The 18,103-nt window shown below is 35.0% G+C and overlaps 1 protein-coding gene across 1 annotated transcript in view; it reads left to right on the plus strand.

Moving 5' to 3' along the window:
* Positions 1 to 17,820, plus strand: part of ZDHHC17 (zDHHC palmitoyltransferase 17) — a 65,537-nt gene extending 47,717 nt beyond the window's left edge. The window contains exons 11-17 of the mRNA XM_030260292.4: positions 4,641 to 4,765; positions 6,696 to 6,758; positions 7,840 to 7,933; positions 11,212 to 11,295; positions 11,693 to 11,850; positions 12,665 to 12,759; positions 14,681 to 17,820. Coding sequence (XP_030116152.4) covers positions 4,641 to 4,765; positions 6,696 to 6,758; positions 7,840 to 7,933; positions 11,212 to 11,295; positions 11,693 to 11,850; positions 12,665 to 12,759; positions 14,681 to 14,819 — 758 coding nt within the window. The 3' untranslated portion in view covers positions 14,820 to 17,820. The remainder of the gene's footprint in view (positions 1 to 4,640; positions 4,766 to 6,695; positions 6,759 to 7,839; positions 7,934 to 11,211; positions 11,296 to 11,692; positions 11,851 to 12,664; positions 12,760 to 14,680) is intronic.
* The last annotated feature ends 283 nt before the right edge of the window (positions 17,821 to 18,103 follow it).

The following is an 18,103-nucleotide window of genomic DNA, read 5'->3' on the forward strand; positions in this document are numbered from 1 at the left end:
CAGCAGCTTCTGAGTCTGGTGTCTTTGATAAATAGAAATCCTATTCTTCCAGGGAATGAGGAATATGATCTGTGTATTTTTGGGTCTATATATGAGTTTATGTTCCTATGCCTCCCTGCCACTGTTTACTGCATCCCTGTAACTATATTTGCTTGTCATAAAGGATACTTATGTCTTGTCCCATTAGTGTATTCTACTTTTCTAGTGTTTGCAAAGTAGGAGTGAAAGTGCCCTCAAAAAGCCTACATACCACGTCACTACATTTTAATTTAGTTTTATTTTTAAAATAAAAAAAACTTTTTTAAAATTACACTTTTAATAACATGAGACTAGAATTTCACATTTCATTCTTTTTCATTAGTATTTATAGGTATAATATTCTCTCGTGTACTGTAAATGTCCTGACAAGATTACACCTCAGTTGTTCATGCAGTCTTTTCAGTTCCAGCTGAACAAATACTGCTCATTTTGTCAAAAGGTTCTTACACTATTCTGTTTTTCTAAAATGTCAGAGTTTAATTTACTATAACCTAAAATATTAACAATAATTTTTTTTCTTCTACCTCTACTTGGTGAAACTGGGAGTGTGTAGTTTTAATTAAGCAAGGTTTTATGGTTATCCCATCATTTCTACAATGCTGAGATTTTAAGATTATATAAAGCAATTTGTGTTTTTTAAAATAATTTATCATTGACTAATACTGTATTGATTCTTATTTCAAATGTACTTCACCAGTTGCTGGGGTCTAGGTTAAAGAAAAACATTGCACACTTTTTCAATTGGTGATCATTTTAAAACTGGGTGTAAGAGAATTCATGATGATTTTCATTCATTCGCAAAGCTGATACAATTGTATAGTATTTTAAAAACTGTAACAAGCTAATTGCTACAATTAAGCAGTTAAAAAAAGTTATTATCAAAATTAGTTTCAGGAAAAAAGCAAAAAGCCTTCATGCAGGAAAAAAAATATGTCAGCAGCCATTTTGCTGCAGGAACCAAAGACCCCAAATATCCAAACTCTGGGCCCAGCTGTCCAGAGCTTCTGTTCCCATGTCTAAATAAATTTAAATCTAAACTTTTTCTAAAGTTAAAACAAAAGTTTAAAAAAAAAAAATCCAGGGTGGAGGATATAGGCTAACTGAATTTATTTGCAAGCAAAAGGATTATTTTATGTCAGATAGAAATGGGGGTAGAGGACTTTTGCAGAGCTTCAGTTAATTACAGACTGTTTTGTCTAATAAATGCGTGGTTAAATGAGGCTTCTCATGTAGCTGTCTGCTGTTACCTGCCTGCACCCTTAGATCCAGATGTACAGCTGTTATGAATTGAGTGTTTGGAGCATCTTTCTCATAAGGAAAGGCTGAGGGAGTTGGGCCTGTTGGCACTCCAGAAGAGATGACTTAGCGGGGACTTCACCAATGTCTATAAGAATCTGAGGGGAGAGTGTCAGAGGATGTTTCCAAGCTCTTACTATTGCTCTTACTAAGCAATAGGACAAGAGGCAACGGGCAGAAACTGATGCACAGGAAGTTCCACCTGAATATGAGAAGAAGCTTCTTTGCTGTGAAGGTGAGCATGCACTGGAACAGATTGCCCAGGGAGGTTCTGGAGTTTCCCCTCGGTGGAGGTGTTCCAGCACCCTCTGGACACAATTCTGTGACATATGCTCTGGTATGACCCTGCTTGAGCAGGAAGGTTGGACCAGATGACCCATGGTGGTCCTTTCCAGCCTAGAAGAGACACATTCTGACCCATTCTGTGATGCTGTGATTCTGTGAATTGGCAGGTTTATTTGCATATATTTGATCTCTTACACCTTACACTGGCTGCAGATTTTTCTGTGCAGGAGAAAAGGATTTTTGGTTAGTAAAAGGGCACATCTGGGTCTATAATGTGCATTTTGGCTTGATTTCAGACTTGTATGATACCTGATAGCAGGAAGCTTCATGTATTTAGTGCCTTTTAAATAGACTACAGTTCACAAGGAAAAAATTAACGTATCCCATGTTTACCTGACTTAGGGGTTGCGTGGTGCTAGTTTGGTTTAAATTTTCTTTTTAACGAGATGACCTTTTTAGTTCCAATTGGAATAATTTTCAGTGCCTTGTACTTGTTTTAATAATTAAAGAATATTGATCAGGACTAAAAGTAGGAAGTGTTTTATTGGTGTTTCTGATTTGTCTCTCAATGAACACTGAGGAAACTGAATAAAAAAGGAGCAAATTGATGGTAAGGCAGGAGGTGTGAATGCCTGGTATATTATGCATTTTGCAGCCTTTAATAATGTAGTAATGTACTTTTTCTTGTGTAGCTTTAAATGAGGATGTTAACACAAAACAAGACACTCTCTCTAGAGAAGCAATTCCCTACTCTACTCTGAAGCTTTTGCAGACCTACAAGAATTTCTTACATGTGAAGAGTTTTGAGAGATGTCTGTGATGCAAGTTGCTAAGATCTCTTTCAAAGTAGACTTCAGAAGGGAGTTCAGTACGATTTTAGGTATCTCTAGTGCAGGCATCTGTACTACAGTTTAAACACTTCATAGCCAGTGGCAAAAAATAGCCACTTGTAAGGCTCTGCTTCTCTTACATAATTTAAATATCTTGATACTGAAGATAGATGGGCCATGGCTTTTTTCCTTTCTGATGTCTGTGAAGGCATACTGAGTGATTTAAAGTGCCTGAGATGAATCCTACACCTGAAGTTGTTTACATACATCACATAAATGGAAATACCCTGAAGAAAACTTTTAAATTCTCATGTAGTCTCCCAGCTGCAGCACAGGAGTCCCTTATCTATCACAATTTACATTGTCAGATGTAAATGGGGGAGAAGTCCATTGAGACAATGGACTGCTGCTTTGTTACTGGTTATCAAAATTGAAGTTAGCAGAAAAACAATTCCAAAGCATTAAGGTTATAAAAATCCTCTTAGTCTTTTCTCACATCTTCTCTAAAAGTCTAGACATGACGTATATTATTTAGAAATGGGTCATAAAATTGGTTCCAGTTATACCTTTATTGTTTGTAATGGTTGTCTGATTAAGGTACATTTAATGGAAAACTAGTTTTTACTGTTGTAAAAAACCCAGTAATTATTTTAGTACTCTAAAGAAAATGTAACCTCTCTCTAGCTAAGCAGCTCAGTTTCACCACTTATTCTTGGCAGCAGGTAGCTTTAGAAAAAAATAGGAAAACGTTTGATTGTGTACATTTTTAAGTCAGAGCTTTTCGTCTCTAATGGATAAAATAGAGCTGTGAGTGTTATAGTATAGCTGATGTTTTTTCCCTCATTATAAACTTGAAGAAAACATCTTGTTACTTGAAAGATTAATTGCCTTTAGTGAGCTGATACTAACATTACATTATGTAAGATACATTATTAAAATTTTAATTTAGCTTGCCAATATTTTTTATTAGAAATTCACAGCCAATTCCTTGCCCCAGCAGGAGGAAAACAAAAATTATTTGGGATACACTTCACATGACCAATGAGACTTCCTTAGCATTTCAGAAGTCAAAAAGAGGCCTACTTGTATTTGTTTGCATTTCTGGGTTCTTTTGCATCACAAGCTATTTAGCTGAATGTATCTAAGTTCCTCAAAATACAGTGTAATTTGGGTGCATACTGTTTTCTGCCTGAGTACTAGGTATACTTTTTGTTTGGATAATGCTGCAGAGGCTTCTGCTGCCACAGATTTGTCAAGTAGGACATCTTTCAGTTTTAACTAGCAGTGACAGCAGTGTCTTCAGTCAGTTTTGTCAGGTGTTCTGTAGGTTTATGAGAATAAATAATTTTCCTTTTGTGGAAGAGAAACATCTGAAATATTTGGTTTTTCAACATCACTACTAAAAAAGTTTGAATTCTCTGAAGAAACGTCAAGTACTGTAAGGCTAGCATGTTACATGGCAAGACATTGAATGCAGGAAATGTATTGTAAAACAAATGGTTATTTTCTGTCTTTATGGTAAGTGATTTTATAAACACTTCCGGAGAATAACAAATCGTGTGGTTTTTTAAGTGTTAGACATATTAGCATGTTAGACATATTAGTATGTTAAAAATAACTTTCAGTGATGCAAAATATGTGTATTGCCTTAATACAGGACCAGGTTTCAGACACTACCTTTCTTGGAGATAAGTGGTGTTGGGACGTGATTGCCATGCAACAGTGGTCATTGCAGCAAAATTCCTTCTATGGCCAGAAACAGCCTGTCCTGTGATATCACAGGAATGTCAAGCCACTGAAGACATAGTCTGTCTTATAAATAGCGCTCAAAAATGTTTATTCTGAAAACAGGAAATAGTTATTAAGAAGATAAATTTCATGGGATTTAATTAAAAGGGAAAACAGTTACAAAAACTGAACTATCGTTATTCATCTTTTAGAAGGATAAATGCTTTAAAAATACCTTATGGAATAGACCATTCTTAAAAGTAAGTTTTGAAGGTCAAGCAATGGGAAATGCCGAGTACCAAGCTAATTCTTACAGCAGTGCTGAATTTTGTTAATTCTGAAGACAGTGACTCAATGGTATTAGTAAAATTTAAATTTAGTTTAATTTTGTTTCAGAATTATCAGTGAGAATGTTCAAGAGGAAATTCAGTTTTACACTTGAGATTCCTTGACTGTAAACACATCTCAATTTTTTCTTTATACATCTTCCATTCCTTGCTAATAGTGTTGCACTTTTCTACAATTTTGGAAAATCCTGGAAATCTGATCCGGGAATCATCAAAGCCACAGAAGAACAAAAGAAAAAGGTAAAGCCAAGAGATATGAACTTACTCTTCAGCCTTCCACCAGCTGATCAGAATATTTAGTTTACTATTCAGTACATTACATTTCAGTAAGTTGTATAAAAAAGGATTTAAAATGTTGAAAAGTCTTCCAGATTTATTTTTTAACATTGCATATTAGTCATTTTGAGTAGCAAAATAAAATTGTAACTTGAATTTTCAATATTAAAAGTTTGAAAAGCAGTTGAGTGAAAAAGGAAACACTAAGTTTCAGACTTTGGCAATACTGAAACAAATAACCTATTATAGGAAAAGTGTTGGTTAATTTTATGAAAACTTTACAGACTTCTAAGCACCTATAATTTTCTTTACCTTTGTATCTAAAAGTATTAGACTGACAAATATTTTGAGGCTAAAACAGCCAAAACCCCAGGCAGTTTGGGGTGGGCTTTTATTTTGGCATAAGTGTCAGAGAAAATATGGGTAATCTAATGATATCTAAGATATTGTATCATTGTTCGCATCTCATATTTTTATTTTAAATTAAGTGCATTGTTCTCAGCAGCCAAACTAAGCATTGAATATGCCAAACTTATACAAGCAGCAAAAATGTTTTGTTTTAAGTTTCCTAGAAGCCAACATTCCACCTAAAATGAACTTTGAGCTTCTACTTCATGGTTATTTGTGAAAAGAGCTGTGTGGATCAAGATCAGACCATTTGAGTTATGTCGTTATGTAGGAATGAAAATATAATGGCCATAAAAAGGATGGTGTCAATGAAAAGTTTTTTGTATTCTGCAATAGGGTATAGCTGAGTTCTTAGTCAGTATGCAGATTTGGATTTACTCTGAAAATTCCATTTCTGTTATTGCCAGTTTGCCAAAGTAATTTCCCAACTAAATTCTCCTCCTTCAACTGGACTAAATTAAGTAGAATACTCAACTATGACACTTTGGATTGGAGTCAGCAAATTGCACAGACATGGAGTTTATTTGATCTACTTGCTTAAGTAGGCAAGTGTGGTTCCAAAAGCCTTGTTGAACTGGGTTGGAATTGCAAAATGCAACTTCTTGACGCAAATGCATATGGCTGTGTTCTGGATTTCTTACATTGCACCTAACCACATGGTAAAATGTTCTGTTACCCAGGGGTATGAACCATTGTAGGACATGTGTGTTACGTTAATGCAGTGTAGCACTTCCTAACATTTTCATAATTTGTCTTCAGGTATTTAATGTTGAGTTAGCCTTTAGCTTTGAAATAACCAAGAAAATTCTTTTAATTTCAGACCATGTTAAGTATGTTTAGAAACATGTAGTAAGCAACCATTTCAGATGTTTGTTGGTTTAATATATGTCCTGTCTTCTGTGTTATAAAATAACCCAAGTCGCTCTTAAAACAAGTGAAGAAAAAAATAAATAAAATAATTCCTATAATTCAAAAGCATAGAAGGTAGGCAATTGTTTACAAAGCACAGTGATGTGAATCTAACTGAAGTGATCCTGTGTCTGCACAAGACTTGCATTTAAAAGCTCTTCATCTGCTCTTGTTCAGTTCTGTTCTCCTGAGGTTTGGGATTTTGCTTGTGCACAATATTGAACTCTGGTGTTGAGTGTCAGACCATGCGTATTCCTTTTTGCATCCTTTTGTGAGTGTAGTGTTATACTCCCACTGAAATCAGAGGGACTCATTATGAAATCGTCCAGGCTATCAAAAGTCACACCAGCAGTACTGAAATCACAGTAGGTGACTAGGAATAAGTATTAACTATAATTAATTTAGAAGTAAATTTGCAAATTGGTTTAATAAAGTAGATTAAAAATCAGTTTCCTCTGAATTGAATTTGTTCCTGTGTGTAGAAAGTACCCAACATAAAGAGTTCACCACCACAGGTCTGAAAATGCTTGTCACCATTTGTTTATATGCTAAATTCTAATTTTTATTTTTCCTGCAGACAATAGTAGAACTTGCAGAGACAGGAAGTCTGGACCTCAGTATATTCTGCAGTACCTGCTTGGTAGTATATTTTTTGATCAATTTTGCTCTTTATTTTTTTTTTTTCCTTTAATGCAAAGCCGAAATTAGTGTTCCTGTAATTAACACATATTTGATCTTATTGCAGTTTCAAAGGCAAAATTTATTTGTACTCTTTAATCTAAGCAGTGTTTTCAATCCACAACATGTACCAAAAAAATGCAACAGTGAGAGGAAAATAACTTGCCAGTGTCAAAATTCAAGTGTGTCTGCCAGGTTGGTTGGTTATACACCTAGCAAGTTATAAAAATTACATGTGACATTCCGCTACCTTCATAACTCACAGTAACCTTATGTTGTGCTTCTAGTAAAATATTTTTTCGACAATCAAGTATGTTTTCCTATCTGGCAATAGTCAGGAGTTGGGGGAAAAAATCTTACAATTGTAAAACAAATATAACATGCTTTTTCTTTGGAAGTTAACTAGTGGATACAAAATGCTCAAGCATGGAACATTAATAATGTTTGTATCTCCAAATTTGAAGCTGGAAAATTATATACATATGTGGCACCTTAAAAATTATGTGTGTGTATATACATGTATATTTCAGACCACTTCTTTCAAGACATAACCTTCAAGAAAAAATTTTGGGAGTAATTTAGTATTTTAAGTTTCTTCGAGTTCTGTTTATTGAGTCATATTTCCGTCTTTAGAAAATAACCTGAAAAGTTTGTTAGAGCTTGGTTATGAATGATACACAATCATGGAACTCAAGCTCATTCTCTATTTTCATTGGTAAAAGCTGAAATTAAGTCGGTTGCTATACAAAGCTCAATAGCTGGAGGTGATAGAAGAACTTTGTATTAGAAAAATAATTCTTTGTATAAGAAAAAAAAAAGTGAAAATCATTTCAGTGCAGTTGTAAGGATGTTTGTGTTAATAGTGTGTAGATTAAGCTAAATAGCTAGGATTGCCTTAAGAATTAGTTTCAAGTTTGACATTCTCTGAGGAATTAACAATAGCACAATCAATTTGCATTTAAATTGAGGGTTTGTGTTTTCTTCTATTTAAAATATATCAGGGTAACTTGCTTTTGTAAACAAATGTTTATTATCCATTACAGATACGGAAGCCAGTGAGGTCCAAACACTGCGGTGTTTGCAATCGATGTATAGCGAAGTTTGATCACCATTGCCCGTGGGTGGGGAACTGTGTAGGTGAGGAATTTGCTAAAATGCTCTGCAAGCTCTTGCCTATTCTCATTTCACAGGGGAAGAGACTTGGCCTCTGAACAAAAGCTTTTCACGATTGAGCTTAATTCTTTTTCTACATATGATTCTCTGCATTATTCTCATTTGTATTGTCTGTTATATACCCGTCCTCAAAATTTTTCTGTGTCTAATTCCGTTTGCTACATATGTATTTTAATTGACATAAAGTTTAGTAATGAAGAGATGCAAAGCTTAACTGCTGAAAACACATGTCCCAATTGCACAGCTGATTATTATCCTTTACATAAGATGAAACCTTTCATTTTGACCAATAATATTCAGTAACTTATTGGTAAAGTAAACATATTTAGAATTGTTATGACTACACAAGTTAGCTACAGAACAATTTCCTATTGAGGTATTCTCTCCTCTTTTTGACCATCTAGGTTGTCTTTTGTTCTCCCCAGTGATTATGAAAGGAATTGATATAGAACAGAAATAAAGTCTCTAAATGCTGCTATTTTCAGTCATACTTTTTGAGAAACTTATTTGAAAACCATTATTATGCAGGGAATATTGAAGACCTCTCAGCTAGGAAATGAGTCCAGCTTGCTTCACGTGTTTAATTTTTTAGGACACAAGCAGAGGTAACTTTAATATTGGGGAGGAATTAAGACCTGGGTTCACTGAAATGTCGGTTTCATTTGAGAAACTGACAATTTCTTAAATGCTTCATTGTAGTCCTTTCAAATAGCTATAATAATGAATAACCAGAATAGTTTGGTCTGAAAATCAAGAGTAAAATCCTGGCATTTAAATTGTAATAGAACATCTCTAAAGTCTCATTGATATCAACTTATATCACCCCCTTCTGTTATATGTTTCCTACAGATGTTACTGAGATATTTTTGGTTTATATTTTAGATGTTTTACAATGAACAACTAAGAAACTTTTAATTCAGATGGACAGGGCAGGGTTTAGGTTTTACAAGAGTACCGAGGAGTGCATGTCAATGGGACAGAAAAATCCGGTATTTTAATCAGCAACTGAAAAGAAACAAAAAACAAATGGGGGAGGAAAGACCTTAGTTTGTGTGTATTGAGCAAGTATATGAGAAGCGGGATTAGGGTAGGTGGAAATGGTTTTTAAGTAACAGTGATGATGGAAAAGTAGAATTTGACTTTTAGTGGTGGTATACAGAGTGGGGTAACTGGAAGTAAAAGTAAACATTAGGGCCCTTGAAAGTATGCTGGAGAAAAGCATTAGAAATCACAGTATGGGAGCTGGAGCTGAACTGGAGGGAGTGATGGTCTGAACAACCTTATATGGCTTCTCTGTCTCAGATTGGTTCGTGGTCACTCTAAGCATGGGATTGCAAAACAGAATCCATTCTTAAAACAGCATTTGTGGTATGTTTGCCAGAAAGGGAAACATGAATCATGCCTTTCTGGAAAGGTGGAATTTGGATGTGTGTGGAATGTGTTAAAGGGATAAGAATGCTGCTAAAGATAGGACTGAGAAATCTTACATGAGTGTTCACAGACACTATAAAATAAATCCTTTGGGGATAAAACTTGGCACATAAAGAGACGTAGAATATTTTTACCATTTTTAAGAGGTTGACACAAAGTGGAGACTATTTGAAAAATAAATGAATTGGCAACTAGGGCAAATGGTTTTCCTCAAAATTTTAGTTAAAATACAGCAAGCATGTTTCTGGAAGTGATTATATTTGTCTTCTAAATGGTGTATTGAAATAGCATTATGTTTTTCTACAGTTTTTTTTTAAATTTTATTTTAACTGCAGAGGATGATTCTGTTCCTGCCAGCCCAGGAGGCAACTGTAAAGCACAGTACTGTGTTTTGCCTGGAATTATTCAAAATACAGTTTCTCCAGTTCCTTTTTTCACTTTTTTTTTCTTTTTATACTGTGATCAAAATTGTACTATTTCATTTATAGTTTTAAATGCTACATCCATGTTTTTAGCTCACACATATGGATTTCCTGTTAGGCAGAATTTGGTTTAGTATCATTAAAGTTGTTGCTGGAAGAAGCATCCCATCAGATGCCTCTCAGATGGGCTTCTAGACCACTGTTTAACTTCTGTGTTCTTTATAGAATGTCTTTTATGAAACTTAACAGTTCTGAAATTTAGAATGCAAATAAAAGTGACACCTTTAGAGACATTTCCAACACTTTCTCATATGCCCTTAGGTGATAGAAGGCAATATTAGCACATAATTTTGTGTTTTCAGGAACTTTGATTTTCAAGGAAGTGTCTTATGTTTAGTCTAGCTTGTGCTATATGTATATTTTTCCTCATCTCTTACTTATATAGTCTTTCAGCTCACTTGCTAAAAGCACTTGTTTATTTTGTGCCTCCAGAGGATGCTCTTGTTTTAGCAGGGAAAACATTTGACATAATAAAGAAGTAAATGCTGTGCCGGTAAATTATGACAGCCAAATCTTTTGTAGCCTATTATCATCTCTGTGGGTTTAGTTTAGAGCCTGGAGCTGTTGGAAGGTTGCAACACTGGACATATTTTACAAACAGAAGGAAGGCTGAGTACTTCAGAATTATGATGTACTCTCATAAGAGGCATAATTTTAGCTCTGCTACTGTTAAAAATAGATCAGACTTTTAGTAACTGAATTTTCTCACATTAGAATTCTGTCTAAAGCAGAATAGTTTTTATCCCACTCGTTGTTATAGCTGGGTTCTTAGACCTTGTCTGTTCAGTTACAGGTATTTGTTTTAAAAGTTTTACTAGATATTTTATTTTTACTAGCTTCACCAAGCATCCAAACATAAGATGTGAGTTAGCTTATTATCAAGGAAGGTTGTAAATTTGTTCATATTTCTGTTACTTCTAAGAAAGTGAACTCCATAGTTTCATGATTTTTCAGTGGCTTTTAAAAAATACATAGTAATTTGTAATTCCTGGCTGTTAAGGGCTCTGCAACAATTCTCACCAACTTTGCTCTAAATATTGTCTGTCGATAATTTTATTCATTCATTAATGAGGTTACAAGTGAATTAGTGAATTGCAGTTGTAATGTGACAGAAAATTAAAGTTGCTTTGTTATCTGAGAAATAAAGGAAAAAATCATAAGTAAACCAGCTAATTTCACTGTCTTGAAGTTATAGGGGCTTAATATTGTTGCATAATGTTTCTATATACAATAATAAGCAGTATTTCAAAGCAAGCAATTAAACTTTCTGATGTAATATTGTCTTTCTGCTGATGAAAATGTAATTTCGTCCCTGTTGTGCAACTTTAGGAGCAGGGAACCATCGCTATTTTATGGGATACCTGTTCTTCCTGCTTTTTATGATCTGCTGGATGATCTATGGATGTATCTCTTGTGAGTAAATGTGATTTTTTGATGCTTTTTAAATTGCTTCTAAATACTTTATCTCCTCATGTGGATTTTTATAGATCTTTGCCTTATCAGAGTTTTGGTTATTTTTATCCTGGAATTGAACTGCACATTAATACTTGATTATATTAGGTATTTTAATTTAGAAGATGATGTTTTTCTTGTTCTAGATCTTTTTTTCTTTATCTCAGACAATTATGTGCATATGACATGTATTCAAGGAGTTGGGAAAGGAAGAGAAAGCAAGTAAAGCTCAGAATTCTGGCACTTGTCATTTTCTTATTTAATTTAACACATTCCAATGTGAGCATTATATGTTGCTATAAAAGAAGCATACCTTAAATCTTCTATATATTTTTTGACTTTTTTTTTTTTTCTCTAGACTGGGGTTTCCACTGTGAGACAAGTTACACAAAGGATGGATTTTGGACCTACGTTACACAGATTGCTACCTGTTCTCCGTGGATGTTTTGGATGTTTCTAAACAGTGTATTTCACTTCATGTGGGTGGCTGTGTTACTCATGTGTCAGATGTATCAGGTATGGAAGAGCACTTCATTCATAATGCTGTGTCTTAGGAGTGGCATAAGAATATCAAATAGTTCTGTCATTTAATTTTTCATGTTCATTGTGCTAGATGAAGTGTTTAAACTCTCAGCCTTGCTGGAGGAGGCAAGTATTTGCTGTCTCTCAGTATTAGGCATCATTCAGCTCTAATTCACATGGCCTTTTTTTTTTTTTTTTGTGCAAGTGGTTAAAATACCTACCTCCTGCTTTCCATTCTCAGAATGACAAAAAGGTAAAACAGACCAGAAAAAGACAATAAAGACTAATAGAGGATAAGAACCATGGGGCCAGCTTAAAATAATGCTGTATGTTATTAATAGAAAGGGAGTGTTAGCTTGAAAGAGGATGCAAAAATTTCTTACACTGCTTCAGTGTGAGTTGAGGCCATATTACTATACTCTAATCTGATCAAACCCAAGTTTTTTTTATCCTTTCTAAGGAAAGAAAAGTCATACTGAAAGCCTTGAAGTATGACTTGTCATTAATGAACCATGAGACTTAATCTTCCAGAAGACTTCCTGGAAATAGAAATTATCCTCTAAAGCTTAGGTAAAACTTTTCAGTAAGTTTAAGTTTTGTCCTCCGTTTTTACAATATTTGTTACTTATAACATATATCAATTTCAAAATCTTGTGGTTTATGTTTGCTCCTGATAATTTTCCCAGTTAAAAACTCATTTGTTGAAAGAAGGACTTTAAACCAGTAAATTTGATCCTTTTTCTGTCTCATGCAGTACTTGGTTGGATGTTTTTATGTGAGTTAAATTACTTATTCTTCCTATCTTAAGATATCTTGCTTGGGTATCACAACAAATGAAAGGATGAATGCAAGAAGATATAAGCACTTTAAAGTTACAACCACATCTATTGAAAGCCCATTCAAGTAAGTTTTGGAGTATATACAAATTTCTTATTTGTGTAGCCTTGCATACATTTGAATCATTAAAGGAAGTGATTAATGTTTTGTAACGTAGGGTGCATAAACACAGAAAAGAATGCTTTCTTGCAGTGGTTGTATTTCACTGTAGAGTTGATGGTGAAATAAATATTTTCTTTACAAAGCAGATGCTCAAACCAGAGGTAGTTGCTTACTACAGCATGTCTGTTTTGACCTGGACATTGATTTCCATGCTGGGCACTTTCTCCTCAATAATACTTACTGTGCTGTTGAAGTTGCTCAGTGCAATAGCTCCCCTTTCTCTCTACTGTGAGAAAAGAGGCTTCACTTTCTTCCTATTCATGAGGAAGAGCATGGCCAAAAGTATTCTTGGGGAAGGGGGAAGAATGTCCCAGGAACTGAAGTGGGTGTTGCATGAGTGAGAGAGAGCAAGCATACAGGTTTGGGGCATCAATATGTAAAAGAGTAGGTTGGGATCCTGGTTTCTGTAGTGATGAGGGTGCAAGATGAAGGATGGGGGCTTGGGGATGAAGTAGCCCTGAGATGGAATATGGGGTCATGGAGCAGCTTGTGGAGCCAAAGTAGGATATAAAATGAAGGCATGAAGCTGGTGTGTTGATGGGTTGAGAGCATGTCCCAAAAGGAGCTGGAAAAGGAAAAAAACACATCTCATCCTGCTGGACATGCTTTGTCTTCTGTGGGAGCTGTTGCTCTTTCTGGTGCCACACAGGGTGAAGGATATAGGAGATGGGAATTGTGATCAGGAGCAGTCAGCATGAATTCATACAATCCTGTGCAATGTGCTCTAGGATGACCCTGGTTGAACCAGGGACCCGCTGTGGCCTCTTTCAACCTGCCCATTCCATGATGTTGTTATGTAGCAGATAGATTTCTATGCTAGGAATTTGTGTGGTATTTTTTAAATATCTCTTAATTCAAAACTTGTACTGAGAAGCAGGCAAGCATTTCTGTGTAGTTACAGTGCTCCTACAGATCAGAGTTGTAACAAAACCAGTTAATTACTTTGCCTGGAAAATATGGGGTGGTACACAAAATAGCAAGAAAGTGCTGGTTTGATCCTAAATTGCTGTCATATTCATAAGCTATTTTAACTGAAATCGCTGCTATTATAAAAATTATGCCTGAAAATAACACCAGATGTCTGAAAACTGACTTAGCATTACCTGTCACATGAAGCATCGACATCAAATAGTTTCATCTCCTTTTTGCTTAGACCTGCTCTCTCACATATCATTACATGAGCTTCTCTTCCAGAAAACTGTGATCTATTCACCCCATGTATAATTAAGTAAAAAATCTCCAGCATATTGGGAGTTTTTATGTAGGTTTCTTAAATATTTATAGTTAATTGATTCAGCTACAGAAAGTGCTTGAATAGTTCATTTAATTCAGATCATGCTTTCTTAATTTTGTTTTGTCAAGGGACCAGGTTGATTCTAGACCTGCAGCTGGTGAGCCAGTGTGTACACAGAAACAGATACCAATAAATATGGGAATTATTCTAGGAAGATATTCACTTTTTGCTGTTTTGTTTTGCATCCATCTGTACAATGCAACTGTCCTCTTAGAACAGGATCTGAACTACCAGTTTGTGCTACATGGTGATGGACTGCTAAAAACATATGTTGAGAGATAGTGGAAGAAAGTTGGTGTCTTGATTATGCCCAAGGATCAAACATTTACCAGTCTGGTGACCACTTCTTATTTCAGAACTTACTCATCAACTTGCTTATCAACTACTAGAAAAATTCTGAGCAGAGCTGGTTTTCTAAAGTTAGAAACTTTAAGGATGAAGAATCAGTTCTGTAGGTAGTCAAAAGATTATGTACTTTGTTAGATGTGCTATGATATTACTTGCTAATGTGTGTTTTCCTTTTGTTTATAGCCATGGATGTATAAGGAACATTATAGACTTCTTTGAATTCAGATGCTGTGGTCTTTTTCGGCCTGTTATTGTGGACTGGACAAGGCAGTATACAATAGAATATGACCAAACTTCAGGATCAGGCTACCAGCTAGTGTAGCACCACCTTCATCCTGTGTGCATATCATCCTGAGTGGTGCCTGAAAAATTCTCTCTCTCTCTCTCGACTCCGCATCCCTTGAAGAGTAGCATGCTATGCGTAGGGCTGATGATGAATCATAAAGGTACCTTCTCTTCATCAGAATTTTATTAACAAAAGTAAAAGTGGACAGAATAAACTGCCAAATCTGATAAGGAAGAGGAGGAAGATCAAAAAGGGATTTTAACAGTTCTTAACATGAGAATTATTCATGACAACATATTCACAGTATTTGTTATTGGGTTTTTATTTAAGGTCTTTCACAATGGAGCATGAGATTATTGAAGTATTGACATAAGTAGTTATATTGTGATGAGCAGAAGAATTTGTATCCCAATATCAATAATTCCAGTGAAACAAGAATCTAGAATATAAAACTAAATTTCGTGATACAGAGTTCACTGACCGCTATGTTGTAGTTCCTGTAATGTGATTTTTTTAATACAGATTTTCCGTAGTAAAATTACATTGGAAAATGTGCTTTTTAGTACTGTTATAAACATCGTATGGTGGGGATCCCCTGTAACACGTTAAGTTATAGCAGTAGGGCACGTCAGGTAATGTTGAGTAAAAATATGTTGCCCACGTCTTTGGTGATTGTTTTTGCCACTGTTTAGTGGTACAGCTAAATACTTGTAACAACCCTGTTCTGAAATAATGTAGTCTGAAACAAACAACTGCGCCAATAAGGAAAGCTTTTCTGTCAAAGTTAAAGCCCTGCCTAAATGCATGATACACCTGTAAAATTAGTTTACAGTATATAATGTTCAGGGAAAACAGTGGGGAAAAATTAATTATCTTTGAATTGTATAAGCAACTTACAAACTAGCAATGTTTTAGTATTAGGTTTGGTCCTCATACAGTACAGTGTAGTGTATTTGGAGACACGTTGGAAGATAAATTACATGGGGGATACCACAGATGTAAAAGCAAACGTCTCAGTTATAAAAAGACAAGATAGTTTTAAATCGAATACAATTGGAAAAAAAGAACCCAAAGTTGCCTGAAATACTTATTTAATTTGGATGTGAAATAATGGAACCTATACTTTAACAAAAACAAAAATTATGCATCCCCATAATGGCACGTGTGCACAGGAAATGCAGAGCAGTGTTCTGAAGAAGATGGTGTATTGGCACGTGGAAATCGCCCTTAATTTCTGTTTTTTCTCATGCTACAGATATGTTTAGAAGGTAAGGAATGATCTGAAAATGCATTCCAAAGGGGCTTTTCTTGAATGTGATGCACTGATTTTTGTTATGGTGTTTTCATATACTCATAGTGAATTGTTCACTGCTTCCTTAACTATTGTTTACAGAGAGACTGAGAATCAGTTTAGTTCTCTTCTAAGTGCTGTAGCAACCCAGTGGTTCAAGGAACCTGTGAGGGGAGTTTGGGGAGGGTCCTGAAAGCAGATGTCTGAGACCAGTGTAAAGAATGTGTATCTGTATATAAATAATTTATCAAATAGTTTTCTCTCTGTGAGTGTGTGTTTAGTGTATTTAAAGCTGCTCATTTTCATTTTATTCAACCAAAAAAAGTATAGGAAGATATCTAATGAGCTTTTAGTGATGTTAAATATTGCTGTTAATAGGCATTATGCCCTGCAAATTCACTGCATGTTTGATGCTTGGCAAAATTAGCGTTTTCTGTAATACGCAGATTACAGGTAATAAAGCAATCTAGTGGTATTCCCGGCCCTTGCCTTAGTAGGAGGAGCAGTGAAACTGTAAATAGTTGATGTTCAGTATTTGCAAGTAAACATTTTTTCTGTAGTTGTTCATTGATCTCAAGACACACACTTAGTTTGCAAGTACCAGATATCAGGATTTACAGAAGTACAGCATTAGAGTCCTTGAATGTTTAATACTGGAAAAATCAATGTTGTCTTGGACACTTTTAACAGGAGAGGTTTGGGTATAGGGGTGAAGAAGCTTTGGCTACTGTTGTCAGACAAAATTTGTAATCCTAACAAAAACATGCTCTATTTCTGTGAAAACAATTGACTTCTGTTATTCATATATTTTCTAACCAGAAAGAAAGCATGAAAGCTTTACACTGTGGTTTGTTTTAATCACCAATGATGTTCTGCATATTTGTTCATTTCTTTTTTCACATTTTAGTTCGGGGTTAGTTGAACTTGAGGAGCTTCAATATACTTCATAAAATATCACCCAGTCACCAGAAGAGCAGTTCAGTGCACGATGCAAGTTTTGGTCATATTTGCCCAGTAGCATTAAATGCCATGAATTGCATCATGCACTCCATGTCACAAATGTTTGCAAAAGAAGAGATGATCCTTGGTAGCACATAGCAAGTTCTGCACTATTTACATGTCAGTAGCTCTCTGGTGACAGATTTGTTGAGACCTGCAGAATATGAGCGATAATAGGTAGTTGTGAAAATTAACATGCATATATGGATTTGGGATGTATGAAGTTTCCAGTGCAAAATGTAACTTGTCTTGAGTAACACTGAATTGTTGATGTGAAATCATAAAGCAAGCAGGGGGGAGCCAACTATGCAGCATTTTTTCTGTCAAGTTATCAGACTTAAAATTCACTTGTTGAACCAAAACTGCATTGCTTCTGAAACTTAAGCTGATCCAGACCAACAGCAGATCAGAGCAACTTAATCTGACATAGGTAGAATAAATAGGAATTTTGTCTTGGCCCTAAACATGTGCTGTTTCTTTGCAGGTTTTTGTATTCTTTGATGTCCACCAGATTTTTTTTTCAATTAATGTGTAAAACAGCATCACTACATTTTAAGCTGTGGATTTTTTTGTATATTATTTATAACTGTGCCAAGTATTATTTTAATACTGTCAAAATCTTGATGTGTATTACATTGTGAACAAAAAAAATCTGTAAAATGTTTAATAAACTAGCTCTCCTTACATAAATTAAATCTGTTAAATTTTGTAAGTTATTAATCAAATAAATATTGACTCTTAGATGCAGTGTTTGTATTGACTTGGGGTGTGATTTCATACAGTGTAGTTTGTGCTCATTTTTAGAAGCCTTTCTGGAAAAATGTACAGGCACGCACCCAAATTTGTACAGATGCGAAATCCTATGAGTTACTACGGTGTGGTAAATTACACCTTTGCACTACCGATTAAAGTTAGCATTCTCTAATTAAATATTCCTGTCTTTTGAGTGAAGCATGCTGGCAAGGTAACATTTCTTAAGGGAGAACTCCATCTAGGGTGGCATTTGCAGCAGACAGAGTGCCTTGTCTAG

Source organism: Taeniopygia guttata, chromosome 1A, assembly GCF_048771995.1.
Source record: "Taeniopygia guttata chromosome 1A, bTaeGut7.mat, whole genome shotgun sequence".
NCBI classification, from domain to species: domain Eukaryota; kingdom Metazoa; phylum Chordata; class Aves; order Passeriformes; family Estrildidae; genus Taeniopygia; species Taeniopygia guttata.